At 34.4% G+C, this 20,320-nt stretch overlaps 1 protein-coding gene and 1 pseudogene across 1 annotated transcript in view; one reads left to right on the forward strand and one right to left on the reverse strand.

Annotated features, from left to right (window-relative positions):
• The window catches only part of LOC142348566 (dynein axonemal heavy chain 7-like), a 460,211-nt pseudogene that overhangs the window by 179,866 nt on the left and 260,025 nt on the right, over nucleotides 1-20,320 (reverse strand).
• LOC142348497 (protocadherin Fat 4-like) overlaps nucleotides 1-20,320 on the forward strand; it is a 35,464-nt gene that overhangs the window by 4,122 nt on the left and 11,022 nt on the right. The window contains exons 3-4 of the mRNA XM_075399873.1: nucleotides 13,840-14,562; nucleotides 15,795-15,984. Of these exons, the coding sequence (XP_075255988.1) occupies nucleotides 13,840-14,562; nucleotides 15,795-15,984 (913 nt within the window). The remainder of the gene's footprint in view (nucleotides 1-13,839; nucleotides 14,563-15,794; nucleotides 15,985-20,320) is intronic.

Below are 20,320 nucleotides of genomic sequence, written 5' to 3' on the forward strand. Positions count from 1 at the left end.
AGAAAGAATTTCGTAATAATTTTGCAGGGACTTGCGTAATATCGATTGGAATCTGTCTGAAAGCTCGACTTTGTTTAGCGTTTCCCATCTAATTAACTGCCAATATCAGTAACTTGTGCAAGGATTGATTTAATTTGTGCGTTTGCAAAGAAATTTTGATTAAATCTACTTTCTAATTGACAATATACTCCGTTCGAAAATTTGGAAGGAGTTTAACGTTTGAACTCAATTAATTATCCAATTATTGGGCTCAAAAGTCCTTGCTTGTAAAGTGGTTATCAAGCAAAATTTTTTAAGAAAAATTTATATGTATCCTACGCATTTCTTCCATGTTGGTTGCGCCCTGATATGGGTTTGAGATTAGAAACTCATCTAGTAATCTAGCTCCGTCATGTAGCACTGCGTCACATATCCGTCAAAGCATTTTTTAATCTAGGTGGCTCATATACAGGCAAGAAAACGTTTTGAGAGGCAGAACCTCAATTCCACAGGGAACGGAACTTTAAAGTTGCGCGCGCTGAAAAAAGCGGTAACAAAATCATCCTTAGCAAAAATTTTAGTTTTTTAGCGGGGATTGCATTAAATGCAGATAATTTTTTTTTAAAAAAGCTTTGAATAAAGAGTTGAATTTAAAAAAAAGTTATATATTTTACTTAAGAACAAACCTAAGTTTACCATACAACAGTAAGCTACGGACTCTATATTCTTTCTTCAAAGTTACCTCTGCTTTCAATGTGCATTAAGCAATCGACTATAAATTACGTTGATATTTTCAGAATTCGTATCAGATTCACATTACTGTGTGTAATCTACAGGTCTTGACGGCATACAAATAGTTCGTGAACCAATGCATTGCATTTTTGGAATTCGAATTTTGGAGAAAAAACATTAGAACGGAAAAAAACCTTAGTTTGCAATCATTTGAACTGAAGATTTGCAGAAAAAGTGGCTTCAGATTATGACACTTTTAGCAACTCAATTTCTTTCGTTTCTGATAAACTTCATTATACCAAGTCCACTAATGATAGCGCATAAAAACCTCGATATCAATTTTGCTATTATTGCAAAAAATTCCAAAATCTTTACTCTGGCATATTACGCAAAACAAGAGGTAAAAACATAGTTTTGTCAAAAATTGAAATAGTCAGGTGCTTTTTATGCAACGTATATTTTACTTGCAATTCTGTCCTCCAATTTTTGAGTACTTATGGGGCAGTTGAAGGAATTCTCACCTGCATCAAAACGCTATGCCAATTCCTTCTTACTACAATTACGCTTTGCAAAAAGTTCGATGAGATTCCAGATTACACTATCTGCCAAGTTGACGAGAATAAGTATAACAAACTTTACGTGTTTGCAAAAATGAATAGACAAGAACAGTTTTTTTTTTCATTTAACGTTTGAGATCAGTTGGTTATCCAATTATTGGGCTCAACAGCTCTTACTTGTAAACTGGCTGTGAAGTTTCATCAGGCAAAACTTTTTGAGGAAAAATTTATATGTATCCTACGCGTTTTTTTCATGTTGGTTGCGCCCTGATATATGTTTGAGTTTAGAAACTCATCTATTAGCCTAGCTTCGTCTTGTAGCACTGCGTCGCATATCCGTCAGAGCAATTTTTAATCTAAGTTGCTCACATACAGGCTAGAAAATTTTTTGAGAGGCAGAACCTCAATTCTACTGGGAAAAAATTCAAAGTTGCGCTCATTGAAAAGCGGTAAAAAATCATATTAGGCAAAAATTTAAGTTTTTTAGCGGGGATTGCATTAAAGGCAGTGATTTTTTTTAAGAAAATTGTTGAATTCAGAGTTGAATTGAAAAAAAGTTATATATTGTACTTAAGAACAAGCCTAAATTTACCTTACAACAGTAAACTACGAACATTATTTTTTTTCGTCATAGTTACCTCAGCTTTCAATGTGCAACAAGCAATCGCCAATAAATTACGTTGATTTTTTCAGAATTCGTATCAGATTCACATTTCTGTGTGTAATCTACAGTTCTAGACGGTGAACAAATAGTTCGTGAACCGATGCATTGCGTATCTGGAATTCGAAATTTGGACAAAAGACATTAGTACGGAAAGAAACCTCATAGCTCGCAATCATTTGAACTAATCTGCAGAAAAATTAATCATTAGATCTGCAGAAAAATTGGCTTCAAATTATGACACTTTTTGCAACACAATTTCCCTCGTTTTTGTTAAACTTCATAATATCAAGTCCAATATTGATGGCGCTTAAAAACCTGGATATATATTTTGCTGTTATTGCAAAAAATTCCAAAATCATAACTATGGTACAAAATTTCCTTCGTTTTTGTTAAACTTCATAATATCAAGTCCACTATTGATGGCGCTTAAAAACCTGGATATATATTTTGCTGTTATTGCAAAAAATTCCAAAATCATAACTATGGTATATTACGCAAAACAAGAGGTAAAAACATAGTTTTGTCAAGAATTGAATTATTCAGGTGCTTTTTTGGAACGTATATTTTACTTGCAATTCTGCAGTTGGGAGAGTTCTTACCTGCTTCAAAACGCTATGCCAATTCCTTCTAACTACAATTACACTTTACAAAAAGTTCGTTGAGATTCCAGATTACACTATCTGCCAAGTTGACGAGAATAAGTATAACAAACTTTACGTGTTTGCAAAAATGAATAGACAAGAAAAGATTTTTTCATATGGCATTACAACGACATCAACCTAGAATACTCTTTTATTTAATTAGTCTCCAGTTCTTGATATGTTAAGCGTACTGTTTTTCCTTTCCTTTTGCTCTGTTTTATATCGACCGTCTCCAGAAACCTGCCCATTGCATTAGATTTTATACCCTTTTTCTATACTGCAAAATTTAAACGGGTTTTTATACCCTCCACCATTAGAGGAAAACAACCCTAAAATGCAACAAAGTGTTGCTCTAAAAATGGGAAAACTGTTGCGATAAAATGAAGAAAAGAACTACAATTGAGATCAAAAAGCGCTATCCTCTTAAATTAGAAAGGTACTACTCTGAAAAGAAAAGATGAAATGTACTACCCGGAAAACCCAAAAGTTACTGCTTCATAAAATGCTGAAAATGTAAAGTATCATATGGCGCAGATCAAAACTGCAATTGCTCTCTGGAAATGATTCAGACCCTTAAAAAAGTTTCAACCACGTACAATTTTCAATTTCTTCAGATTATTTGATTTAATTTTGGTCCTTTACCGCCACACGTTAACTACAAATTGATGCTGCTAAAACCTTTAAATTACATAGGCATCTTTTGTTATACCAAATCTGTATATCTATTAGGATTTAACAAACAAGGCTTTTGGAGGCTTAATAGGGATAATTAGAGTTAATGACATTTTTTTTATGGTTTCTGTCGTAGAAAAATCGTTTACTGTAGTCGAATTGATTGGCGGAGCGAAATCAGGATATATTTTGTTACAAAAGTATTAGGGATTTCGTAAAACGAATTTACTAACAATTTTGTGCTTGAACATCCTATTATCTAAGTTTCACTTTAGAGTGAAACTAGCATCGCCAATTCAGCGTTTAAATATACACTAGTAGTTCGCTTAGCAAAAGTAGGCTTATTCTTGTATTGTGAAATTGAGTGATTAGCGGAACGAACTTCGGACTGTAAAGTGACAAATAAACTTGAATTCAGACTCGAGAAGAATGAATTAAATAAAACTACCAAATTGTGATCAGCAATTTGATCATAATTAAAATTGGAAAATTGCGGCAAACAGAATGACTAGACAGTGTGAACAGACAATTGTTTCACAAATTTAAATGAACAAATTTAACAAGCATGAATGAGGAAGATTTGATCTTCAAACGGGATTTGAACAAATAAGAACAAAATGATGAACATGAACAAAATCAAAGAATAAGTAAAATTGAGATATTTTGCACTACAATATCAAGGGCCCAATGTATACAATATAACTTTTTCCCCTCAACAAAAATTAGCAACAAAGTCGTTTATCAGAAAATTAATAAAATATGTACTGGTTACTATAAATAATACTTTAACGTTTGTAATGAGTTTAATCAGAGTCGCTTTCGTAGATACGTTCCGCCTCCTCAACTGTCATTGATGTTTCAGGTCCTTCATTATTAGACGTAGTATTGAGTTGGGAATGATTGTACGGCCCAACAGGGTCCTACTGTAAAATCGGATTCTGCACTTTGATTATTGATGGCAGCTTTTTGAACCGTAGACACAATCAATTTGTTCTGTATTTAGTATTGTTTAATCAATTGTCTTCGTTTTTGAATTGAAGGTGCCGAAGTTGATGAAGCTGTTGGTGAACATGTTTGTGTGGATGCCAATGATTCATCAGACTCGATTATTGATGGAGAGGACTGCTTTCTTCTCTGAGTCGGTTGTAGTGCTTCAGTAGCTTTGATTGCTGCCTTACGCTTGGGTCGGGTTGGTGGCTCCACAATTACTATAGATGCAGATGGTAATGCAAATGGCGGTGCGAAATCGACTACACTTTCTGCTGTTGGCTGTGGTGGTGAGGGTACCAGGCTTTTCTTCGGCTTTACTGCCATTCGTACTGGCAACGCTCTTTTCACATTTGAATGGATTGAACAGACTGCGCTCATATCATCGGCGATTTTCTTGTGTTTCATCTTTTTTTTCTCTCTAACTTACGTCTTGCCTCTCTTGCGTGCTGGTTTATAAGATCCTCTGTGATCTTTCCTGATGGTATTTTTGGTCTTCTATTGGCATGAATATGTAACTCTGTTTATCTCTCTGCCTTGGTTCAAAATTTACCGAAATCAGAGTTTCTAATTGTGACTTCACGTTTCCTCGGTTCTTTCTTTATGAACGTGTAGGCATCTATTTTGATTACCGATGAACCAGGTGCTAAAACCTCGTAAAAACCGTCCAGATTCTTTAGGATCTTTTAAATTTAGGTTTTTTCTTTGCTAATTTTACTGTTAGCGAAGCCTCCGTTGTGGGTACTGCCAGAAAAACATCTGGACGCGGTATTACTCGTGATTTTTATTAGGATCGACATTGCTTCGTTGAACCGCATCTTTGTTTAGTCGATCTCTGTTTGCTTCTAGTTCGATGTCACTTCTTTCTTCCGTGTCCCAATGGTCCTCTGATTTCAACTCTTCACAACGAACTGTCTCCATGTCTAAATATTTTGATAAAATTGGTTTATATGCGAGAGCACTTGGATCCGGTTTAGTTGAAATATTACTTAGAGGAGTATTCGCTTTTCTACCAAAATGTGCTTCCAGAGGCGAGATATTAATAGTCTTTTGGCGACAGATACGCAGTTGATAAATGATAGAGTTTATTGATGCTTTCAAGTTAAATTGATTTCGCGCCGCCGTTTCAATACAAGCTAAGCGATTGTTTGAACTAGCCTTTCAACTAGTCCGATTGCTCTGTGGTCGTGTATTGGAGCTTCGATTAATTGTATATTATTTTGATTACAAAATGCTTAAATTTGATGACCAGTTTGGCACCGCGCTTGATCTAATCTAATTGAACCAGTTATTCCGTGTAGCAAAACAAATTCTTGAAGGAATTTCAAACTATTATCTGCATTTGCTTTATCAAAAACCTCTGCCCTCGGAAATTCAGAAAATCGATCTATACATGCAAGAAAATAGACTTCTTTATTCTTTTCATTATAAATTGGTCCACCAAAATGAGTTTGAATTTCTTCATTTGATACTTTGCACAATTTTAATGAGGCCCATTTGTTAGCAGGAACAATAGACTTTAATTTTTTAGCAATTTTGACGCAAGGGTTACATTTTGGCGTTTTTGTGATGATGTCAGGATGCATGTACGACCACCATGCATGTGTTGCATGTCCGTCATCCTCGAACTCGCTGGGTGTGTCGCATGTATCGCTTCCACATAAGCTCCTTTAATTGAGTTGGGGATGCGATGCGATCGTCTATAAACACATCCTTATTTTACATGAAGATCCTTCAATAAACTATGGATGGAAGGTCATATTTGTCGGCACCTGTCTTCATTTTCTGTAAGTACACAGTCCCTGATCTCCTTGAGGATTGCGTCGTTTGATGTGAGGCTCGCCATCAGAAAACTCGAAAATATCTTTGACAAAGTAAAGTTAAAGGCATCCGTATATAAGTCAGCTGCGGACGGCAAAGTAACTATTGTAGTGTCCGTGTTTAGGGTAGATGGTGCTGCTGGTACTGAGAGAGCTGTGGATGGGACTGCTTCATCGGCAAGCCGTACTTTGAATGGTGTGGAATGTTTCAGTTGCATGAGGGTTTCTTTGTCTGAGTTCGACATCATTAAAACGTTTTGAAGTTGGCTGGCTACTCGTTGGAAATTGTTGAGATTTCTATTCGACTGATTTGTGGATTGATTTCAGGCAAAAAGCGAGTGTGGAATGTTTGCTTTCTCGATTTGGGTATTAGAATTTAAGTTATTTGGTGTTAATTTGCTAATTTTTTTTGTCATTTTCCGTAATCGCAGAATATTCTCGATTTCGCAGTGCAAATTTACTATTTAATATGTTACTGGAATGTGGAGTATTTGAGGTTTGTTTTATAAACGGATTTGGCGTCGGAAAATCTATATAACTTTCCGCATTTAATCAAAAGCGTTTCGCGCTACGTTTAATTGCGTACAATTTAGCAACTGTGAATTGCTCTTCATCAGCAGAAACATTAACGTCTTTTTGTTGTGATTCGCGTGAGATCTAGTCAACCAGTCCCGTTTTTGATCTGGGAAGGTGATCTATTGTAAAGTCAAAAGGTAATAGTTTGTCGGCCCAACTTGTTAGACGACTATTTTAAGATTTGTTAGCTCTGTTTTTTCTCATTATTGATAGCAAAGCTCTGTGATCCGTTATCACAGTGAATGACATACCACAAAGATAATATTTGAAATAATAGATAGACCATACAAAACCCAATGGTTCTAAATCATTGATGCTATAACGATCTTCTACTGAATTTAAAAATCGTGCCAACCGTTTGGAGTTCGTTGCTCTAATGCACAACCCAAACTGTTGCGAGAAGCGTCGCATTTTTTACATGTTTCAAGATCGGGATTAAAATGCTTACTTTCCGCAGTTCCAGCAATCTTCGTTTTGATTAACCTAAATTGTTCTTCATGGTCATCTGTCCAGACAAATTTTGTGTTTTTCTTAAGAAGAGGTCTAATTGGATAACACAATAGAGATAGATTAGGGATAAATTTTCCCAGATGATTTATTAATCCCATAAAGGATTGTAATTTTTTGAGATTTAAGGGTGATGATAATTTTTCAATTGCATCAATTTTATTGGATAATGGTATTATGCCTGTTTGAGTGATGCTGTGCCGAGCTATTCAATTTTTTCCTTTGCAAAATGGCATTTTGCGAGGTTGAATCGAACATTTTCTGCATCTAACTCTTTTAAACATTTGCGTACGAGATCGAGATGAAGTTCAATTCTGCCGCTACTTCCTATCAGTATATCGTCTATAATGTATTGGTTAGGCCGCTGAGTGTACAATCAATTGCTTTTTGAAATTCGGCAGGCATGTCCGTTTTTCCGTAAAATACCGTTTTTGAAGAGATATGTCCCGGTCATATCTCCGCTTACAAGTTTATATTTACAATGGTGGGCCGAATCGCTATGTAATTTTAGTTGGCTATACGCCTACTGAAAATCAAGTGTCGTAAAATAAGCCGTTTCTTGCGGTGCAATTGACAGTGTTTGTGAAATTGTTTGAATTGGAAAATCGATATTCGGCATCTGGTACTTATTTTTGTGAACAGCTTTATTTAAGATTGTGGAGTCACGTCGATTTTGATTGCTTGGTCTTTTTTGACTGATATAACTATTGGAGATATGAAGAACTGGTGTGAACAATTTGTTAGTTTTTCTATATGCCTTCATTTAACAATTTTTCGAGTTCAATCTTTACTTTTGGTTGAAGATGGTTCGGCACTTTTCTCCCTCTTTGGTGTGTAATACGATAATTTCTATGAAACTTTGAGTTGACAGTGTTATGTTTCGATTGTCCAATTCTTGAAATTAAATCTGGAATTTCTTTTGCGAAATATTTTTTTATTGCACAAGGATTTTCAACGTTGTTTATCTCAGTGTTCGGGCAAGGCTTTTTTGAAATAGTTATTCGCAATTGATCAAAGAGATCACGTCCAAGAATGGGCTAAAACCGTCCGCAACTACAATGATTTTTGCATTTTGAATTATCCGATTATTATAAGGTACTGGCGTTTTTAATGTTCCGAGTGCTTCAACTATAGCGTTAGAAAAAGGTTTCAATTCGAGTGGTTTTTTGACCAGTTCGGAGTGGTCTGACCCTTGTTCTTAATTCAATTGAACATTATTTCCTTGGCCATCGCCATTTTTATGATAGTGCAGCCACATCCGGAATTGAGGAGCAAATGGAAATCCGTATTTCCATTTGTTATCGTCATATTTTGCAGTTCAATGGGTGGTGTATTAAGGCTTTCCACCATTGCAACATCAATATCGTATGAGGAATCGTAATCAGAATTAAAGGTTTGTATAATTAACATTTTGATTCTCCGATTGTGTATTTTGTACTAGAATTCCAGAAATTTCGACAGTATTGATGCAATTAGTTTGACGAGAGTTTTGTGTATTATTTAATTTTTTCCGACATACCTTTGCAAAATTAGTAAATAGACCACAATGATTGCATTTCTTACCCAGAGCAGGGCAAACCTGACGATGTGTTGGAGTTCAATTTTGACAACAACCTGTACACTCGCCAAACGTTGCTCGATTGAGTGGAGTTCAGTTTGATTGATTTCCACGTGTATTCGCGCCGTGAAATCTCTTGAAAAGTTGTATTGCATTGATTGCACTGCCAGTTCTGCTGTCATTGTTGTTGTTGTTTGATGAAATCGGTTGTTGATTTTGATGATCCATCTCCATTTTGACTGCTATGCTGAGAGCTCTTTCTGGGTCTACTGTGTCACGGAGGATTTCCCGTTGAATATCATCATCCAAAATTTTTGTGATGAAGATGTCCCTGATTATCGCCTCTTCTCGATATTCGAAATCACAGTTTTCCCCTAATTCTTTCGAAATGCTGTAAAATTGTTCTACAGTTTCACCCTTTTTCTGCTTCCTTGAGAAAAACACATAGTGGTCAAAGGTGATGTTCCTCGGTCGTATGAAAGCTATTTCCATCATCTCCCAAAGTTTGAGGGTAGTGAGGTCGTAGAGGTTATCATGGGGAAATTTTTTTTTAGAAGACGTCTTCCTTCCGTTCCGATACTGAGATACAGGAGCGAAACACACTTTTGGTTTCATAAAGACCATGGTCGTTCGCCACACCAAACGCCTGCCTCCGTTAATTTTTGGCATTTCAATTCCCATTGAAGCTTCAATTGATTATTCCGGATTTGCCGATCTCATTCCGTATCCTCTGTTGAATCTTTGATGGCCTTTTCATATGTCGGCTCGACCGGTAGTCGTAAATGTGTTGGCTTTGGATTTAAGAGCTTGTCCAGCGTGATGTTCTCTCGTGCAAGTATTGCCAGTTTTACTTGAATGCGCCACTACTCCCAACGTATTGGAGGGTATGATGTAGACCGTTCCCAATATGGCTCTATTGAAGGCGAGGTTTTTCGGGATTCGCGAGATGACTGCGCCATGTCGTACAAAAATCGTTTACTGCAGCCGAATTGATTGGCGGAGCAAAATCAGGATACTTTTTGTTACAAAAGTATTAGGGATTTCGTAAAACGAGTTTACTATTAATTTTGTGCTTTCAATATCCGTTTATCTAAAAATCACTTCAGAGTGAATTTGGCGTCGCCAATTCAGCGTTCAAATATACACTAATAGTTCGCTTATCAAAAGTAGGTTTATTCTTGTATTGTGAAATTGAGTGATTAGCTGAACGAATTTTGGATTGAAAAGAGACAACTAAACTTGAAATTAGATTCGAGAAGAATGTATTAATTAAAACTACCAAACTGTGGTCAGCAATTTGATCATAACTAAAATTGGAAAGTTGCGGCAAATTGAATGACTAGACAGTGTCAACAGACAATTGTTTCACAAATTTAGATAAACAAATTTAACAAGCATGAATGAGGAAGATTTGATCTTCAAACAGGATTTGAACAAATTAGAACAAAATGATGAAAATGAACTAATTTAAAGATTCAGTAAAATTCAAAGAATTAAAATGATGAAATTGAACTAAATCAAAGATTAAGTAAAATTAAGGGATTTTGCACTACAATATTAATGGCCCAATGTATACTATATCACAGTTTCCGCAAAAAAGTAAAATGCCACATCGAACGCGGATAAAACGCCTCCAAAAGCAAGCAAATTGATATTATAGGATTCTACGTGACATTTTGCCTGTTTTAAGATAAGTATATGATACTACATAACTTGATGGCAGAGTTATCTCTGTTTTTTATTAGAGATGGCTTGGCAAACTAAGTTTTGTATCAAAAAATTTGAGTCAAAAGTAATTATTTTCCAAAGGTACTCTGTTGAATATATCAGTCGGTGTCGGTTCATTGCAAGCGCTCTATTAATTTTTCAATTCATTTTCTAAAAGTTTTTAGCAATGATTAAAACAATGAAATTAACTGTAATTTTTTTTAAAAAGGCCACAACAGCAGTACCAAGTTCTGTTCAACTCATTCACATTTTTCACAGTCAATCCAGTGACTTTTTTGCGAGAAGTAATGAGTTTTGGTATTCGGGTTATTTTTCATTAAATTCACCACATTAAGCATTAAGCACTTTTTACCACACTTTTTCAGATGTTTTAAAGTAACGATACCACATAACTTGATGGCAGTGCTATACTTGTTTTTAATTAGACATGGCTTGGCAAACAAAATTTTGTTTTAATATATGTGAGTCAAAGATTTATTTTCCAAAGGTACTCTTTTGAATATATCAGTTGGCTCATTGCAAGCGGTTTATCAGTTTTTCAATTCATTTTCCAAAATTTTTTAGCACAATGAAATTACCAGTAATTATTTTTTAAAAAAGGCCACAACAGCGGTACCAAACGCTGTTCAACTCATTCATATTTTTCACAGTCGATTGCTATACGAATCTGCTGCAAATTTGTGAAATTTCAAAAAAATTCCAGTGATTTTTTTTAATGAGAACTAATGGTTTTCGGTATTTAAGTTGTTTTTCATTAAATTCACTACATTAAGCGCTTTTTACCACACGTTTTTAGAAATTTTAAAGTATTTTTCGCAAGATATCTGTTTTATAGCAATTTTTGTCTCGTACATCACAATTCGGGAGATATGCACCAAACACATAACAAAAACACTAAAATCCGCAATCACTAGTATAAAGAAGAATTGAAAACACCTCTCAGAGGCATACAAATGCTAGGAAACAGATCACGTTTTGAGTTTCAGGTAACCCTCCTAAATCTAGCTCAACTAATGTAAAGATTACACTAACTGATGTCAACGATTTTCCACCGAAGTTCATTAACCCACCAGCTTCCGGTCAACTCATTGAAAACACAAAAACCGGTCAAGAGATTGCCAATTTCAAATCTATTGATTACGACATAACAAACGCAACCATTGTCTACTCATTAATTGGAGTTCGATCAGATTTCTTTACGATAAATAAACATAATGGCACGCTCATTTCTTCATATACATTTGATTATGAAAATGACAAAATATTGATTGATTTGTCGATTCAAGCGATGGAAGAAAACACAGAATTGAAAAAGAAAACTGTCATACCTTTCAGAGTTGACATAATAGGAAATGTTTCCTGTCCTACCCAGAAGAAAACTATCCAAAATTTTGGATGAGGTCCCCTTTTTGGATTAAGAAATGCTGTTTTAAACAAATTATGGCACAAAATGGTAAATATAAATGGTTGCGTGGGTAAAAAAGATAAATACAGAATGACACTTCATTAAGTGATGTTAATTTAGCAAGATTCTGGCAGGATATTAAATCCGTTTTAACGCAATCTGCCGAATCTTCTATGAAAAAAATGGGCCATTGATCATTTCACTACAAGACTTTAAGACTCAATGAGCATTGTTTCAAATAAATGGCATGCTTGGGATCATTACTTTATCTCATCATGTCCCAATTTACAAAGGGCCAATCATATCCCGTTTTGTCCTAAATGAGAATTTTTGAAACAAATTTGGATAAGAATTGAAAAGTCTGAACTAACATTACGCCGCAGAGGTATAACCAAATCGTCACGGGCAAATATGCCTGATCTGTGTATCTCGTGTTTTTCCTATGTTAATCAACTGAAAATGTAACAATATTGCAAAAAATAGCTACTTTAGCATAAATAGGCAAAATTGAAAGGAATTGCGCAACATGTGTTTGCAAACGTGTTCAAATTTTAGCCGCGAATTAAAAGTACAAGCTATATATCCTATTTTTGCCAGCTTTGTATCACGAATCTGCTCCATTCAATAATCGCACGCAACGTAACTCGATTTCGCACTGTAATCCGCAATTAAACCTAACTTAATGCACGTTTTTGAGCTTAAAATTGGTTATTAAAGCTTCATTAGTAATACTAGTACTTGATTAATACTTTATTACTTTTTATTAAAAGGTGTAACTTATAAAAGGGTATCACTTATCAATCTGTATTACTACTTATTACTACTTTATTACTACTTATAGAACTTTATTACCACTTATTACTACTTATAAGTACTATTTATTACGATCTATTAAAATCGGCCAGTCCCACATTGATATACAAAACCTTTGATGTGCAAGGGATTTTTCGGAGAAAAGTCAGTTTTTGTGACTGCTTGTATTTAAATCACTTTAGAGATTTGAAAGCTTCAATTAAATCTTTACCAAAGTGCTTATTACAAAGTACTAAATCACTTTTTATGCTCAAAGCGCGCGTATAATTAGTCTCAATTGCGGATTAGCGATACTTTTAATGCGAATAATAGATACCTAAAATGAGCGGAAAAGTTCTACAAGACTTGTCCCCTATTTTACAACTTTAAAGTATTTAGAATTTGCAAGAATGGCGCAACCAATTTCCCAAAAATAAGATACAAAGGATGTCTGCTGTTCATTTTATGTATCTAATTTTCGAGCGAATTTTACTAAGGCCGAAATTTTAGGGTATACCTCTGTGGTGTAATGTAGTCTCGGCCAGGATGTAAATTGTGTAGAACCAAGGTTTATGATTTTTTTAGTGCAGCTTTGATCAATTTTTCGGTTGCTATACATACCAAGTTTAAAAATTTTCTGTTAAAATTCCACTTGCAAAGAATGAGCAAAAACGAGCAACTGCAACAAGTTTTTTTCTTTAGATTGGCTCTGGCTAATTTTGGCTCTGGCTAATTTTGGCTCTGGCTAATTCATTTAATTATATTTAATATTTTCACTTATATCTAAAATCCCAAATAAAAAATACTTATTGTTCAAGACTAGCCAAATCATGGGTAAGACTTGACTCAGTCATGCTGAAGCATGGCATAGACTTAAAAATCATACCGATTGTTTTTCAAATCTTCACAAGTCTTAGGACTTGAAATAAAATGTGACCGGCAACAATTTGTCAATCCACGACGTCTATTGACCACCTGGAGTATTATTGATCAGGACTTGGAGTTTTGGCTGAGTGTTGTTGCGAGCAATAATATATTCTTGTGCAACTTACAGTCACAACGGATACTCAAATCATTTTAGTTTATATGTTTCATACTTTAAATTTTTTGGAAGATTTCGCACGGTTTGCAAAAGAATCCAAATCCTTACTTGCAAGTTTGAAATTCAACAGTCACTGAAGCTTTTTTCCATTGGGTATAGGAAACATTTCCAAAAACTAGACGTTAATGACAACATTCCAATTATCAAAAATCCTTCCAATGAGGTCATTGAGATCCCGTGGGATGCCGACGATGGCTTTGAAGTTACTCAGATAAGTGCAACCGATGCTGATTCTGATGAAAATGGGCGACTGAATTTCTATCTTCTAACTGAAAAAGACCGATTTAAGATCAACAAAGCCACCGGTGTTATTCGAACTCGTGAACGATCTCATGATGATTTTAATAAAGATAGAAATGCAACGTTTTTATTGTTTGTCGAAGTTGAAGACAATGGTTTGGATCGACTTTCGTCGAGCACGTCAATTGAGGTACTGTTTTCCTCAGATTTGTTCATGAGCAACTTTACAAATGACAGTGCTTTAAAAGCTACAAGACTTTTTGAAACAAACGCCAAAAACATCAGTATCTTAGTTGGACTGTTATTACTGCTAGTCTTAGCTTTTGGTTTAGTAATCGCTGTTAAGTGTCTGTGCAAACGACGCGAAGTAGAGATACAAAATAGAACTTTTTCTTTGAAATTATTGAAAAACAACGAAGATCTGGAACTGAACAAAGAAATTGGAATTGATGAAAAGAAGTTGAGCGAAGACATTCAAGCACTGACCAAAAACGATATCTTAGCCCAAAGTGAAGTTGAAATCGCAGAGCTGGCAGTAGATGAAAACGATCCAATCCAGCATAGAGATGGAAACGTCGCCGGATTTGATAATGCTCAACAGAGTAAGTTGGTTTTCATATTTGGAAAATTTCCAAGATAATTGATATTGATTTAAGGATCTTTTCCGTTTGTCCCCCCCAGTACGTTATGCTCCCCCCAGTGACAGAGCACGTGTCATTACATAGTAAATCATTATGTAAAAATATTGCACGTGCGTCTGGGGGTTGCAAATAATATGCACCCACTAAGCTGGGGGGGGGGGCACAAACGGAAAAGATCCTGATTTAATTCGACTACATTAGCTTTTTGATTTTATGAATGCTTTTGCATCGTTCAAGCAACCAAGGTATGCTTGATAAGGGTCAGTTTAATGGTTTTTTTATGTCAATTTGCATATATGCCATATAGCTCAAGCTGGTGTTTCCAACTATAGCGCCCACGAAAATGTATACCCCCATCATTGTTTAATTACCGTGATTGGGGGGCCTTGAATTATATGACCACTAAGCTGGGTTGGGGGCGGGGGGAGGGGATAATGGGAAAGAACCGCTCAAGCATTTCTGCCATGAAACGATAAAACATCGCGTCGACTTTGTGAGACATCGTTTCTGTTTTCAAGCAAAAAATTATATGTCAGGTTTTGCTCACACTTTTTTTTCACTTACAACACATCACACTTAAGGTGTTGATGTGATTTTTTTTTCACTTTTCACACGTGATATGGTTTCACATCAATTTCTCATCCAATACCCGGGTCGACACCGAATGGTTAAATTGTAAGAACTTGCGGATCTATTCTGTCCCTCCCAGTGTGTTATATGACCCCCAGTTACAAATTATATGTTTTTATATAGCACGTTACTATGTGAGAAAATAGCACGTGCGCCTGAGGGTCATAAAAAATTTATGCTCACTATGCTGGGGGGGGGGGGGGGTGGAACAGAATAGATCCGAACTTGCAAGTTTCTTGCAAAAGATGGTTAACTTACAGGAACGTGTAATTCGAATGGTTAACTTGTAAGAACTTATATAGTTTTTGAAGGGCACTATTTGAAATCTCAGTGGCAAAAGAATTAAAAGCAGAATCAGCCACAGGAACAAAGTTGCAAAAAATCAGCCACAGGAACAAAGTTGCACAGAAACAAAGTTGCAAACTTCATCCCCAATAAAAACAGTTAATTTTCTCATATTTTGACTTCATTTTATTTTATTTTTTAAATAGTTTTTAAGTTTTTTTTAGCAAAGTTTCTCTATGGCCTCTAGAAGGATAGCTGTCAAGTCTTGAATGTTACAGAAAACCAAGATGGGGACACAAATGAACGGAAAAGTGTAATTCGTGGACCTCAAGTAACTGACGTAAGCATCCAAGAAACTTTGCATGACGTGGAAGATGACGTGCCAAATGCGAGGAACAGCACAACATCTGAGGAACAGAGAAATTTAGAATGGCAACAAGAATTGGATATTATGAAAGGAGCTTTTGGGTTGCACTGAACGCTGAATTTTCTGCTATTTATCTCCTTGACAAACAAGTTTTTTAAATTAATTTTGAGATTTTCAGCTTTGGCGCATTCTCGTATACTTCAGTATCTATTTGTTCAAAATTTGAGAAGCAGTGATACATGTTCCATTTAACATTCTAATCGAACTTCAAATTGAAAGGAGCAACATTTAGATTGTAAATTAACATTTTTATAGCAACTTTTTTGTCTGCGAAGTTTCAGTCTCTCAAGCAAAATATTATGACTTTCACCAATTTAGAATCATCAAACAAATTCATGTATCGTTTTTGTGCAAATATATTCTGATAGACTAGTAACTAATGTTATAACATCGCCTGATATAAAAAAGAATGAAAAACGCCAATTAAAAATAGTTTTCAAAAAAAATTCAATTACATTTACTGTGACTAATGACCATCGAACAGATAATTTACATTTTTCTCCTATGGTAACCTGGACATAATAGAAAAAAAGATGGCTCGTGCGAGTCTGCGAATAGCACATTATGTCCCAACATAACTCTTAAGGTTCCTAAAAGAACCATTAACTTCTGACAGACAAACCGTTGGGAATATCCGAAAGCAACTTATATGCATTGGAAAAATTTATCTGTACTGTTTGAACCAAAATATATGCCTTTTTTTCGGCAGACAAAAACGAAAACTCCTCAGCACACTCTAGAAAGATAAGTGTGGTAGAATTTGAAAAACACAGTCCCAGAAATATCATTCAAACACCCAATTACCACACATATTACACAAACACATAATTTCACAAAAAAACCAACCCCAATAACAAAAAACTTGTAAAATAATTTTTCTTTTTGGCTTCAGATCTATACTCAAGGTTCATTACATTAAAGCAGGTCTTTTTTGTTGGATATACTTGCTTGTGGACTGGTTGAGGCAATTGCATCAGTTGTTATAATTTTGAAATTAATTTATTAAATAAAACTTTCAGGACTTTTTCGAAAAACTTTGGTATTTTTCTGTTTTCTCATGATCGTAATGAACTTATTACTTTTTAAAATCTCGCAGATGTGTTGCCAGGGGATTTGAAAATCCGGGTTTTTTTTTGGTCAATGTTAAGGCGGCAATTCCTAACAAATAATATGTATTTTTTCTATTTTTTAATCAAATGTGACAGTTTTTGCACTCTATCTCTATTTGTATATCATATCTGAAGGATCTAACTCTCTCAGACTAACACTTTTTTCTATCTTTCAAATACACCCACATCTTGCACAATACATACAAATGACACTCATGAGCTCATATACAAACATCCACACAGGCGCACACACACACAATCAGAAACACGCAAATAAATTTTTTTAGTTTTCTTTTCTGCAACTATGGTTTACATCGTTCATTAACGTCTTATTTGTTTTATCTGGAAAACTAGTTGCTAATTTCTTGAGTCGAGGCTATTGGTGATTGTAGAACTAATACCAAAAATTGAATCGGTTTTTTCTGAAAACTTTTCCAAAAAGTTTGTCATTTTTGAAAAATCATGATAATGATGGACTAATAATTTTTTTTTCAAAATCTTGCATATGTGTTACCAACAAGATTTTAAAAACAAAATTTTTGTTTTGAGCATGATTAAAAGAGCAATTTTTTTAGTTAAAGATAAATAATTTAGCTAATTTGGTAAGATTTCTGACAGTTTTTCTATTCGGCCACTAATGTGTCTCAATTTTCAATGAACAGAGTGATTTTTCTTTTCTCCATCACTAACATACATTCCACACACTAATTACATACACGCACCCATTTGCAAACAAACAAATAGGCGCACGCATACACACACAAAACACACGCATAAAAACACCGACAAAAAAGAAAATATATATTTTTTTGAATTTTCTTTTTGGCAGCTGATCTTTAACCAAATTTACATCGTTCATTTATTCTTTACTCTTTTACCTGGAAAACTGAGTGTGGACTTCTTGAGGCTGTTGTTTCGAGCTTAATTAAAACCGCAATTTGTAGCGAACATCATGGAATATAGCGAACATCACGAGAATTGGCTAGGAGTGTCTTAAATAGGAAAGTTTTCATAATTTTTATATGAGCTGATATGCGGACTCATTGCTTTTCATATGTGGACTTTCACAATCAATGCTTTTTTTTTAATTTTGCGAATTACAGAGACGCCAAAAGTCTGGAGAAGTTCAATTTTGTGTTCGTTTCTTGAAACTGGATTTTTCTTATGAAATCAGAAGAAATGTTTGCAAAAACATCCATGGAATTTTGAAAATAATACACTTTTCAGCTTATAATTTTACATTTTCAAAATTGAATTTTGCTATATTTAGAGCTCCAAATTGCCTGAAATCTTCGATAATGCAAAAAAAAACCTGTTCAATGCGGAGAAAGATCGTTTCTTGTAATAGTTTTTAATCAGCAGAAATCAGGGAGAGGGAAAACTTTCTGAAACACATTTTTGAGAAAAAGTATGATTTTTCATCAAAATTCTGGTCAAATAGAAAAAATCTTGGTCGAATAGTTAATTTTTAGGCTTCAAACTGTAAATAATTACTCGGGACACTCAAAAGTCCCTTTAACCTAAATATTTTTACTACAAGTTTCAGCGTTATTTTTATCTTACATTTCATCGAAATATGTCACCAACTGCCCTCCTCCCTACGAACCATTCTTTTTCTTTGCAATTTTTCCTTCGAATAAATAAAGTTTTCCCTCTTTTTCACATTTCTGATGCTTTTTATAAGAATCAAAACTAGATCATGAGGGCTAAAATGGTGTTTTTTACTCTACGATGTAGCCAAGTAAAAAAGTGAAAACTTTCCTGAAGAAAAAACGAGTCTCGCATAAAAATTCCTTTAATTTTTGTTTTGAGCATGATTAAAAGAGCAATTTTTTAGTTCAGGATAAATAATTTAGCTAATTTGGTAAGATTTCTGACAGTTTTTCTATTCGGCCACTAATGTGTCTCAATTTTCAATGAACAGAGTGATTTTTCTTTTCTCCATCATTAACATACATTCCACACACTAATTATATACAAGCACCTATTTGCATACAAACAAATAGGCGCACGCATACACACACAAAACACACGCATAAAAACACCGACAAAAAAAGAAAATATATATTTTTTTTAATTTTCTTTTGGCAGCTGATCTTTAACCAAATTTACATCGTTCATTTATTCTTTACTCTTTTACCTGGAAAACTGAGTGTGGACTTCTTGAGGTTGTTGTTTTGAGCTTAACTAAAACCGCAATTTGTAGCGAACATCATGGAATATAGCAAACATCACGAGAATTGGCTAGGAGTGTCTTAAATAGGAAAGTTTTCATAATTTTTATATGAGCTGATATGCGGACTCATTGCTTTTCATATGTGGACTTTCACAATCAATGCTTTTTTTTAATTTTGCGAATTACAGAGACGCCAAAAGTCTGGAGAAGTTCAATTTCACGTGCAATTTCAAATTACATAGAAAGGAAAACTAATTTTCTTGTAGTTTTCAAAGAAAAAAATGTAAATTTTTATTAAATTTTTCAAGTTGTCAAAAAATACTCTCTAACCGTGTTCATTATACCAAAGAAGGTTGGTTTGAACATTCTGCTCTGACAACATAGTGATCACAATTAAAAAAGATCAAAAATATCGCCATCTTTACTTTTCAATAATGAATTTGGTTGATTTTGTGTTCGTTTCTTGAAACTGGATTTTTCTTATGAAATCAGAAGAAATGTTTGCAAAAACATCTATGGAATTTTGAAAAAAATACACTTTTCAGCTTATAATTTTACATTTTCAAAATTGAATTTTGCAATATTTAGAGCTCCAAATTGCCTGAAATCTTCGATAATGCAAAAAAACCTGTTCAATGCGGAGAAAGATCGTTTCTTGCAATAGTTTTTAATCAGCAGAAATCAGGGAGAGGGAAAACTTTCTGAAACACATTTTTGAGAAAAAGTATGATTTTTCATCAAAATTCTTGGTCAAATATAAAAAATTTTGGTCAAATTGTTAATTTTTAGGCTTCAAACTGTAAATAATTACTCGGGACACTCAAAAGTCCCTTTAACCTAAATATTTTTACTACAAGTTTCAGCGTTTATTTTATCTTACATTTCATCGAAATCTGTCACCAACTGCCCTCCTCCCTACGAACAATTAATTTTCTTTGCGATTTTTCCTTCGAATAAATAAAGTCTTCCCTCTTTTTCACATTTCTGATGCTTTTTATAAGAATCAAAACTAGATCATGAGGGCTAAAATGGTGTTTTTTACTCTACGATGTAGCCAAGTAAAAAAGTGAAAACTTTCTTGAAGAAAAAACT

This window comes from Convolutriloba macropyga, chromosome 10 (genome assembly GCF_964194025.1).
Source record: "Convolutriloba macropyga chromosome 10, txConMacr16.3, whole genome shotgun sequence".
Lineage (NCBI taxonomy): Eukaryota > Metazoa > Xenacoelomorpha > Acoela > Convolutidae > Convolutriloba > Convolutriloba macropyga.